At 53.6% G+C, this 10,739-nt stretch overlaps 1 protein-coding gene across 1 annotated transcript; it reads left to right on the plus strand.

Moving 5' to 3' along the window:
• Window positions 1-1,718: 1,718 nt before the first annotated feature.
• CACFD1 (calcium channel flower domain containing 1) lies at window positions 1,719-8,917 on the plus strand. Its single transcript, XM_082009169.1, has 5 exons — window positions 1,719-1,948; window positions 6,861-6,933; window positions 7,351-7,476; window positions 7,650-7,757; window positions 8,211-8,917. Exons 1-5 carry the CDS (start codon window positions 1,825-1,827, stop codon window positions 8,302-8,304), a joined length of 525 nt encoding a protein of 174 aa, XP_081865295.1. The 5' UTR covers window positions 1,719-1,824; the 3' UTR covers window positions 8,305-8,917.
• The last annotated feature ends 1,822 nt before the right edge of the window (window positions 8,918-10,739 follow it).

Here is a 10,739-nt window from a genome sequence, read left to right on the forward strand (position 1 = left end):
GCAACACTAGGAGAGGTTACCTGGAAAGCTGATGGAATTGCTCATCCTTGAATGTTTTCAAGAGTTGGCTAGACCAAGGCACAGCTGACCTGGTCAATCCGTGGTGATAGTTGGCTTTGTATCGGAGGACTAAATGACATCCAGAGGTCCCTCCCCAGCCACCCCTTCTGTGGTTCTACTATTATATATCTGACAGTGATACCAGTACTTCTTTTCTATGGGAAAACAAAATAATTCTGTCTCTTAATGATGGGTTTGGTGCCAAGACATATTTACTCAGATAAGAACAGTAGCTGTGCTATTAATCAGCTTGTATCTTCATATCACAGGAACTGTGCAGTGAGAGATCGTTGGGACTGCATGATACAAGTTGTAGCAGGAAGAGGTATTTTAGAGCAATGACAAATATTCACTCAAGATTGATTTAAATAGATTTTTATGTTGTTTTTATTTAATATCTTGAACATCAGACCATGCTTTGGTCCAAGTCTGTCATCTTCCTCAAAATCACAATATACTGCTTAAAGGGTCTTTTCTGCACCTGGAGCCTGGCTGGACACATCTGCCCTTGCTTTTCTTGCTGGATGCAATAAATGATTGTGCCTGGGCAATTTTAACCCTGCTTCCGCTTTCTTTCAGTAGAATTCTCTGACATTGACATCGTTTTACAACCGCAAAATCTTACTTTCTTCTGTCGTCTTAATAGTTGGTTTTTGCTGGTTAAGCCTGCAGTTTTTTGCCTGCCAGCCTCCAGATTTACGTTCCATTCCTGGAAGAGCTAGAAAGTAGATTCCTGAAGCGAGATCCATGAGGAGCTGGATATATCAGCTATCCCACTGCAGTGCGTGGGTGATGCAGGCACTGGGCCTTCATTTCCTGTCTAACAGGAGATGTTAATGAAAAGACATCTTTTTCTTAATCCTTTTTTGTAACCTTTTAGCAGATGGGATCTGTCTTCCCACCCCGCTCTGGATCCTAAGTCTCACTGCTGTTTATTGTTCCAGATCAACTGCGCAGAGTCCCAGGTCTGCAGAGATGGGCTCTGGTTACTGACTGTACGCTCCATGTTAATTTGCAAAAAATGCAGCTGTTTTCTTTAGAGTGTGAGAGAATTAAGGCTGCTTCCCTGTGCCATTTGTTTGGATTCCAACAGGTTGCAAACTGGGGCATCTCTGACTTGCAAAGTCCTAGTTTTGATTTATTTCCTAGGGAGAAAAACCTGATTCCATTCAGATTAAGGGGAGCGTTTCCTTCTTACCTCGAGGGCAGAATTTTGTTAACGCTCTTAAATTCTCGTTAATGCAAAAATTTCATGTTTCCCTTTCCTCTGAGCACACACCGGCCAGCTGGACAACAGCACCTGCTCGTGAGGCAGGGGAAGCGGGACCCCAAGCTCCTGTGCACCCCAGACCCCGGCGTGGCATGCATGCCTGCGCGCTGCCTATGAATATGTACACGATGGGCTCTGCCCACCAGCCTTTTAACGAGAGTGACATCAAAGCCCTGCCTGCTGGAGGAGGGGACCCACAATGCAATACGCAGGCGGACTTGGAGGCAGCTCCCACGGCCGCTGGCATCGCTGCTGCAGGCAGAGACCCTCCATTGTCAGCCCCGGGGGGCCCGCGGGGGCCAGGCCCTGCGCGGGGTTGCGAGGAGCGGCCCAGCAGCGGCAGGGCCGGGTTTAGGGGCTGTCTCCTGGGTTGGCTGGAGGGGGGCACGGGGGGGGCGTCTCACCTGGAGGGGCGGGGGGGGGGCATCCTGCGGTGCTGGGGCTCAGGCGGGGAGCGGGGTGCTGCCCCCTGACCCCCCGGGAGCGGGGGTGCCATGAGCTCTCAGGATGAGCAGTTCCAAGCAGCAGCCCCTGACCCAGCGGCTTCCTTCGCCGATGATGGCATGACCTGGTGGTACAGGTGGCTCTGCCGGATTGCCGGGGTCATCGGGGGCTTGTGTAAGTATCCCCTTCCCCTGCAGCCAAAGCTCCCCCCGGCGCCGCTTGTGCATGCGGAAGCGCGCGTCAGGCGTCCCGCCTGCCCCTTGCTGGGGTGACGCTTGCGTAGGGGGGTGCACCACCAAACATGTGGGGTCACGGGTTTGTGTCTGGACGTTGGCTTGCTGCGTTCTGGGCAGGAGGAAGAGGCGTGGACGTGCCTGAAGTGGGGTGGGTTTAGCTGGCACACGAGGGATGCGCTTTGCGCTCCGCGAACCTGCTGAACTTTGGCACCTGGGAGAAGGGACGTCACGGGGGGATCTGCAAATCCTCCAGTTCCGTCTTGGATACGCCACTGGCTGGGAATGGTGGAAATGGCCGAGCCCCTGGTCCTGCGGGAGGGCTGCGGGCAGATACGCCAGACGATTTTACCGTGAGCACCAGGCTCGGGGTGCTCAGCAGGGTCAGGTTCAAGGCTTGAACAGGGGCTGCAGGATTTGATTCATCCTATTTGACTGTCAGGTGTTTGTATGTTCCTGCAACTTCTTTTCCTTCCCCATCCTGAACGTGGGAGCGCGTTTCCCGTTACTCCCGTTGTTGATCGCAGAGGGCCTGCCTGTGGTTTTTGGAAGGCTAATAATGGACTTGGTTTGTGTTGTGTGTTTTTAAGGGGTTTAGTCTTGGATGCAGAGAAGGGAGCCGGTGTACAGCAAAGTGAGTTGGCTGCGCTCTGAATTACCTGCTGCTGAAAAAAATTTTCCCAGGGAAAGAGCTTTGCAATTTTGCCAGAAATCAGCCTGTCCTGTAGTGCTGTTTCGCTACATTCTGTGGGGAGATTAATAGGTCTTAAAAGCAGGAGGGACTGTTATGACCGCTTAGTCTGATCTCCTGCAGAGCACAGGATGGAGAATTTCTTCTGCTTCAGGTCCACGTCCTCTAGTAAAACAAGAGTGTTTCTCAGCCAGTGCAGTCAGCCCTGATTTATTCCCTTGGCTGTAGCGTTTCGTCCGATCCCCCTCTCCCTCTGCCCCCTTCCCATGCCTGCCTCTTGCCTCAGGACTTGACTGCACAAGCCCACGGTGTTTTTGCGGCCGACCTGGTAGCCCGTGGTATCGTCAGGCAGGCTCCTTACAGCCCTTTTTGGCTGGGCTGGTAAAACATACGCTGCTCGCTCCGTTTCATGTCTCGGGTGCTGAAATTCTGGAGGTGTGAAAAGATTTGGTAGGACTGCTCTTACGGGGCAAAACATGCTGGCCTCGCCATGCTCTGCCTGAGGCCCCCGCGCTTCTGGTCCCGGCAGACGGCCAAGAGACCAGCTGGGACGTGTCTTCAGTGCAGGTCCCAGGTGGGGGTTTAGTGTAGCGGCGTCTTTCCCACGGGCTGGGGCTGTAGCCGGAGCCTCGCTGCTTTTTATGTGGCTTTGGCCCGTGCACAGCTCAGGGGGATGCGGATGGAGGGTGAAGAGCTGGAGAGGGTGGCTGTTGGGTCGCCTTGGTGGTGTTGCCCACCTCATGCTAGAGCAGCTCGTGAGAGGCTTAAAAGCAGTGCAAGTCATTGAAGATGTATTTTTTTCTCTGTCTTCATTTTTCAAAGCAGCTGAATTATACTTGGATTATTTTCCCAACCTTTTGTTCACAGCTCTGAGAACTCACGACTTGTTTTTAAAGGAAAGCTGAGAGTTTTACGTATTTGGGTGAGTCTGGGAGAAGAAGCTTTTGGAAGCAGAGCCAGGCTCTAAACAGGATTGCCAATGATTTGGGCAGTCAGACAGCTTCCTCTGGAGCACAGTCTCCCTTCGTGAGGTTTGTCAGGCAGAGGACGAGGCAGCATGAGAGACAAAGTCCTCTTAGGAGCAGGGAGATGGGGAAAGAGGCAACCCTCCAATGCCCCGTGCTAGTAATGGCCCTCTCCAAAATGCTCTTTGTTCAGCATCACCTTGTTAAAGGTGGGCAGTTTGGAAAAGGGGTGACTAATAAAACACCAAGGCTGGAGTTTGCTGCTATTTTCAGAGCTTGCTATGAAAGAACAGAAATAATTTACAAGGATTTTGAGCAACCAGACTGTGGTTCTGCTACAGAGATGGATTATTTCTTACAGAAGGAAAAATTCCTGGTAGAAAGGAGGAGAAACTCCGTTAGTGGAGGTGAGACTGGCAGACAATGTCTACCACACCTTGCAGCCCACTACTTGCTTAAGCCAGAAAGGTCCAGAGGCCAGAGCAGGAACAAGAACAACAAGGTTCTGGATCTGTTTCTGGCTCTTGCACAGGCTGGCTTGGTGATCTTGGCCAAGTCCCTTCTCTCCCTTGTGTTCCTGTTTGTAAAAGGATGAGGAGAGTCTGTGGCTTTTGTAAAATACTCTAGGAGCAAAAATAGGCTTGTGTTGAGGACAGTGACCAGCTGCTTGACGTGAATAGAGCCTTTGTGGGTCATGGTGTTCCTCCCCCCCCATTTTAGCTCCCAGTTATTTGTGCTTCCCCAGGGATTCGGGATGGGACAGCAGTTAAACAAATGGCAGAACTGTCTGTCTTCCATAGCTTACGTGCCATTGAGCGTTATCTGCATTTTAAACCTATTGCAAGGCCTCTGTTGTGCAAAACGTCTCTGTCCCCTTTTGGCTACTGAGGCAGGAGCCGATCCCATCCCAGTGGGACAAGGATGTACCAGACTGCTGTGGGATGCGCTGCTCTGCAAAGGAGACCGAAGGTCACTGAATCGTTATCTCTGCGGCTGTTGGCAACCGCCACTGAGTGCAGTGTTCCTGCAATTACAAACCTTTGACTCCTGTCCTGCTGGTTGGTGCTTGTGCTGACGTAGAGGCTTGCTCAGCTCAGACTTGCTGGGTCATTAGTCCATTGGCAACCAGGGCGGTTGCTTAGCTGAAACTCCCACAGGGACGCTTAGTGCTCAAGGGTGGTTTTGGGGTGCTTGAGGACAGAGCCCTGACAAAACAACCCCTGGTTGTCTGGATTAAAAAAAAAGAATAAGGCCAAAAACTGCTTGAAAAAATAATATTCTGCTTCCCCAGGTTTGCTCTGTGGTTGAGATCAGTTTTGTAGCTCTGTGAACCTCTTGGGCTGCTCCGCTCCACCTGCTAAACAAGGCAGGGTTCTGCCCCAGCCCTGGCTGCGGTTTGGGGACAGCCGAGAGGTGGATGATTTTTGCTGTTCTGCTAATTACAAAGTGCCTGAAAGTCACTTAACGTTATTTTCAGGAGTGTGCTTTCCTGGGTGAGAGCAAGTGTCACGAGCCTGCGGTGCTTCCCCGAGCTCCTCTCCTATCAGCTTCTGAGGCTTTGCTGGTCGCAGAGAGGAATTGGAATCCTCCGTGTTGTGCTCAGCTCTCCGAGCTGCCCACTGCTCCCAGCAATCCTGCTTGCCGTTGCTTTTCCAGCTCTTCAGCTGATTGCATGTGTGACCATGAGCAGATCATCCCACCCCAGCGCCTCAGCTTCCCCCTGCAGTGTGGGGACGCTGGCGCTGGTCCCTTTGCCATGGGAGGATGAGAAGCGCCCTGGGAGCATGGATATTAACGTGTCCTCTGGCATTTCTTCTCTGTTGGCTGATCTTGTTCTTGCAGGATTCTCTGAAAGATTGTGGGTCCTGTAGAATAGTCCCAGGAAGCCTTTAAAAACCACCTTGTTTGGTTGTTTCCTGAAACCAAGAGGTCACTTGCTTGTGGGGTGACCTTCGATCGGTCTTGTCATAGGCCTGCAGCTCTGTTTCCCAGTCCAGTAAATAAAGATAACTATTTCTAAGGGAACTTTGAGGATTCATCGGCGACTGTTTGAAAGGAACCTCGCCAAGGTCTGCCAGGCGTTTGAAGGTCAGGACTGCTCACAGCAGCTCTGCTCAGGGACACACGAACAGACGTCTGAAATAATACCCAAACCCGGGCTGGTCTCGCTCCCAGAGACAGACTGTGCTGCTCTTCGTTGTGCCGCTAATCATCCCCAAAACAGCCTCTAAGGGCTGCATAGCCTCAGCTGGAGTTTTGGAGGGGGGTGGCGTTTACTGTGGACTCAGTCTGTGTCTCGCTGCCCTCCCTGCCTGCGCTCGGGCTCCCGGGTGGGCAGCGGCAGCCTGTCGGTGTCGGCGGAGGAGAGGGGCCGTATCAAGTGCCGGGAGCGCTCTGCAAGTTTAATGAGGCAGGGAGGAGGCAGATGCCACCTCGGCTTGTATCGCTGCTGCCTGGTGCCTCTCCTTGCATGCCAATCGGGAGCGCTGGGGCTATTTTGGGCTCTGCTTTAACTGGCATCCGCTTCCATTTGTGTTGGTGGAGACCCAACCTTGGCTCTTTTCTGCCCACCTCCAGTGCAGAACCAGCACTGTGTGGCTGAGACCAGGTTCACCTCTGCTTTATTTATTGTTTGCCCATGTGCCTTGGTGCTGCAGGTAACGTTTTTGCTGAACTTTCCCTGTGCTGCTCAGGCCTGCTGGGACCTCTTTGTTCATCCTGGGGGAAAGCGGTTCTTCCTTAGCAAATAAAACCCCGGGTGCCACAGAGTGCCACATACGTAACTCCATGTAAAAGCAGATGCTCTGTTGTACTCAAGTAAAACAGTTGTGCAAGTGTCACGCCGAGACACCAAATATTCAGAGCAAAAGGGTACCCGGCCGGAGGAGCCTGGAACACTCCTGGGCTCCTCATCGGGCCATCAGCCCCTTCCACCCGCCCTCCTGTGCTTCTCGGTACAGGCTGATCTGCAGTGCCTGGAGGTGCCGGCCAAGGCAAGGGCTCTCCTGGGCAGCCCCTGATCTACAGAACAGCCCAAAATACAGGAGACCAAAATCGAGCCGGTGGGGCTGCAAGGTCCTGTCGCAGGACAGAGCCGGGAGGAGAAGCCAGCCCTGCTTGCTGGGCTCTGGCCCCACTGCCACTGTGGGCACGCTGGGCTGGTCTTCATGGTCACTGAAAGCCTCTTTGCCTTCCAGCCTGTGCCTTCGCTGGTCTCTGGAACTGTGTCACCATCAACCCCCTGAACATCGCGGCCGGCGTGTGGATGATGTGAGCAGAGTTTCCTTTCTTTTTTCTGCTGGGAGGGAGGTTTGGTTAGTTGGGCACCACTGGGCGAGGGGCAGAGCTGCCCCGCTTGGGCGGTGGACGTGAGGGAAACGTCCGTCAGGCACTGCAGGCTCTGAATTGCCAGATCTTGCTTCATTGGGCGGGTTGAGATGCTGCCTTTATTTATATTCTTTCTTCTTTCCCTATCCCCTTCCCTACCCCGTTTTAGGTAAATACTGGGATACCCTTATCCAAATAAGTCTGGGGCACCAGGGTTTGGGAATTATCAAGAAGGAGGGAAGGAGCGCAGTGGGGTCCAGCCCTGCCGTTCCCTTTTGCCTGCCGTTGGCCATGGGAGCATTGCTGACCCTTGCTCCGGGCCACGCAGGCAGGATTAACTCTGGTTTGCTCTATCTGGAGGCTCAACGCCTTCGTCCTGTTCCTGTGTGAAGCCCCTTTCTGCTGCCAGTTTATCGAGTTTGCGAACGCCGTCTCTGCGAGGGCGGACAAGCTGCGGCCCTGGCAGAAAGCTGCTTTCTACTGCGGGTGAGGATGCGCCCGGGGCTGGGTGGTGGGATGTTGGGCGTGTGGGTGTGTTGTGGCACTGAAGCCTCCCCAGGGACCGCGTTGGGATGCTCACGGGCACACTGCAGTGGATGAGCATCCCCGCATCGCGCGCTGAGCGGAGCCCGGCTTTGAGGGCTGCCTCTGTCTTCCAGGATGGCTGTATTCCCGGTCATGCTCAGCCTGACGCTGACCACGCTCTTTGGAAATGCCGTTGCGTTTGCCACCGGAGTCCTTTATGGCCTGTCGGCGCTTGGCAAAAAGTAAGAGAGATCTGTCTGCTTGTGCAGAGGGGGAGGGAAGGGGAAGGAAGCCCTCGCCCCCATCTGCCCCCCGGAGGCTATGCTTTCCTCTTGTACTAGCCACGCTTTCAGGTGTAAATGCTGCCGGAGCACATCTCCCTGCCATCATCTCAAATCCCTGGGAGGGAAGGTCCTAGGGTTTGCTGAAGCTCTGAGCTTTTCCTTGGGAGCTCAGTCTAGGTTGCCCTGTGGGTCCCAGTCCTCTTTCCACAGCCGTTGGATGGGTGGGCTCAGCTCTGGGGGTGGTGAGCGGCTTTGGTGGGGTGGGCGAGCGCCAGCAAGTCTCATTTCACTCCTGGCATCCCGCGGCACGGAGAGGCCCTGGCCCCGGTTGAGAGATCTCTGTGCCAGGTGCTTACCCACCATGGTGGGCACCCGGAGCTCACGTCCCCACGCCGTCCTGTCTCTCTGCAGGGGAGATGCCATTTCCTATGCCCGGATCCACCAGCAGCAGAAGCAAATGGATGAAGAGAAGCTGACGGGGGCCCTAGAGGGACAGGCTCTCTGAAGCACGCAAGCTCAGGTTAACCTGTCCTGGACACTGAGATGTTGGTGAAGATACAGAAATCCACTCTACCCTTCCCCCTGCCCGTTCCCCTCTCTGTTATGCCGCCATTTCCCTGGACACTGCAGCAACTGGAAATCTCAGGGGCTGGGGTGGGCTGTGTCCTCTTTTCACACCAGCAGCCAGATCTTAGTGCGTTGGCCCCTCTCCTCAACCAAATATCTCACAGTCCCCCTATTTTTTATCTTTTTTTTTTTTTTCTGCAGAGGTGCTGGCTCTTTGAGTGCTGATTTACAAGCCTGAATAGGTAACCTTTCTTTGGAATGACGCCTGATAATGAGCCGAGGATGCAGTGCTCGTTTGGGAACTGCTCTCCGGACGGGGTGAGGAGGGACAGAGCTGACATGCCAGCTCCTTGCCTGTGCTGGTCTCATGCCTGGGGATAACCTGCCTTTGCACGTTTTTAGTAACGCTCTCTGGTGTGGCCCTTCCCAGGTATAATACAGTAATCCAGGGTTTAGCAATACATGATGATGCTTAAGCTTGGTCTTCTTCCATTGAGTATATTTTAATATGGGTCCAGTTAGGCCAGGCATCAGAGGCATTGCAGGAAAGGACTTCCAGCAAAAAACCTGTATAAAGGCAATAACCATCTCTGCAGAGGAGCTGCCAGAGGTGCTGGGGCAGATCCTGACACCTACAAAGCATAATCCCCCCTTCCTCTGGATACAGCTGCAAGCAGTTGCTGCAATTTACTTGAATTATAAGAATTAATTAATTTGTCTTAATAAGGGTGCTTTTCTTAAGCTTCACACTTTTACTGGGGAAGAAGAGAAGTGAGGTTTGCTTGAGCTCAGTTGAAAAAGGGTACAGTTGCTTGAGCCAGGAAGGGTTTTTTGCTGGTGTAAGAGTTACTGATGTGCAAGAGCATCCTTCTCTGAGACTCTGCTCTGTTCTCTCTCGCTCCCCGCAGCCGCTCTTGCTCCCGTGCCCCATCCCTCTGCGCAAGGGACCTGCTCTTTGCTGCTGTCTTGTACGGCCTTTCTCTTTGGGCTCATGTTTTTTTCGTGTCAGTCCTGGGCTGGTTTTGTATGGGAAGGTGGCATAGCCTTCCTTTGCAAACGCAGAGGAGTCTGCACCATTTCAGTGTGGATAGCTGGGATGTCTTGCTGCTTTATTCCAGGCTCCATCAGTGGTTCTTGCATCATATTTTCTGTTTGCTTTGTATCATGCAGAACAAAACTGCTCGCAGAGTCCGGATCCCCCTCTTCTTGTGACGGTTTCTTCTGGGATTTTTAATTTATTTGATTTTACAGGATTCCTTTTTATTTTGATTAAGAAAAAGGGGAATAATTTATTTCTCGTTATTTAAGTATTTTAATGGGACTCATTTTCTCTGGACACAGGAGAAAGGAGTGCCCTGTTTCCTGTTCTTCAAAGGACTGCCTCATGTCGTCGGGGGGTCTCTGAACCCAGGGAGAGCCCTGGCTGCTGTAACTGGGATACCATAAAATCCTACTTCAGCCTTCAGAGCGTTTCTCAGACTTTTGGAAAATGTGTTGTCCTTTGACCCCTTCATTGTCTTCTGGGCCACTGGCTTGACAAATTTTGTCTTCCCCCTCTTCTGGGAGAGAGAAGGGAGAAAAACTGGGCTGTTGCTGCCGGATTGGAGGCTTGTGCTCACCCAGCAGCCAAGGCAGGTCGCAGCCATGGTGAGCAGTGGCAGCGGGGACTGCAGCCTGTTCTTACTGCCCTGCCCTGGGAGCTGAGCTCCTGCTGCCACCACCGCTTCGTGGTCCCATTTGAATCAGCGGGGTACGAGAGGGCTACGCTGGGGTCTGAGAAACACTGCTGAGGCTGAGTGCTGTCTGTCAGAAGGGTCTGTCCGCCAGCCGCCCTGTGGCTTCTGAGCAGCGTTGTGTTGGAAAATATCTGTATAACGTCTTCCTCTAGGTACGGTGCGTGTTCCTGTTAGCCGAAAGGCACCGGAACATCCCTGGCAGGGCCGGGGATGGAGCCGCTGGCGGAGGGGGCGGCTGGGTACGGGGGTAGCGCGTGCATCGCGGCGGGAGCAGGGCGGTCCCTGGGCATCGGGGGGCTAAGCTGTCGGCTGATGTTAGCTGCTGTTTCTTCGGCGGAGTGCAGGGAGGTGTGAGGATTTACACCAGTCAGGAACGCAGCTTGGGTTGACTTGCACACGCGGGCCCGTGCAGCTGGGTGCTGGGCGGCCACCTTGTGCGAAGCCCCTTTCCCCCAGGCCTCTGAACCGTGATTGCTCTGACACCAGCTTGCCTGGGACGCAGGATAGGCACCGCCAGCCCAGATGCGGCTTATTTCAATAAAGGCTGCGCCGTTTTGGCCCCCCCGGCTCTGGGCTGCTGCATGCAACGCACGGGCCGTCCGCCTGCCTTGTGCGTGTGTGGAGGGCCCACAGCCTC

This window comes from Phaethon aethereus, assembly GCF_964289735.1.
Source record: "Phaethon aethereus genome assembly, chromosome: 20".
Lineage (NCBI taxonomy): Eukaryota > Metazoa > Chordata > Aves > Phaethontiformes > Phaethontidae > Phaethon > Phaethon aethereus.

Bases quoted from the DNA above. Each gene is read 5' to 3' on its own strand.
- CACFD1 (XM_082009169.1), top strand. From the start codon at position 1,825: ATGAGCTCTCAGGATGAGCAGTTCCAAGCAGCAGCCCCTGACCCAGCG. The intron at 1,949-6,860 runs GTAAGTATCCCC...TTTGCCTTCCAG, and splicing joins CGGGGTCATCGGGGGCTTGT to CCTGTGCCTTCGCTGGTCTC. The intron at 7,477-7,649 runs GTGAGGATGCGC...TCTGTCTTCCAG, and splicing joins AAAGCTGCTTTCTACTGCGG to GATGGCTGTATTCCCGGTCA.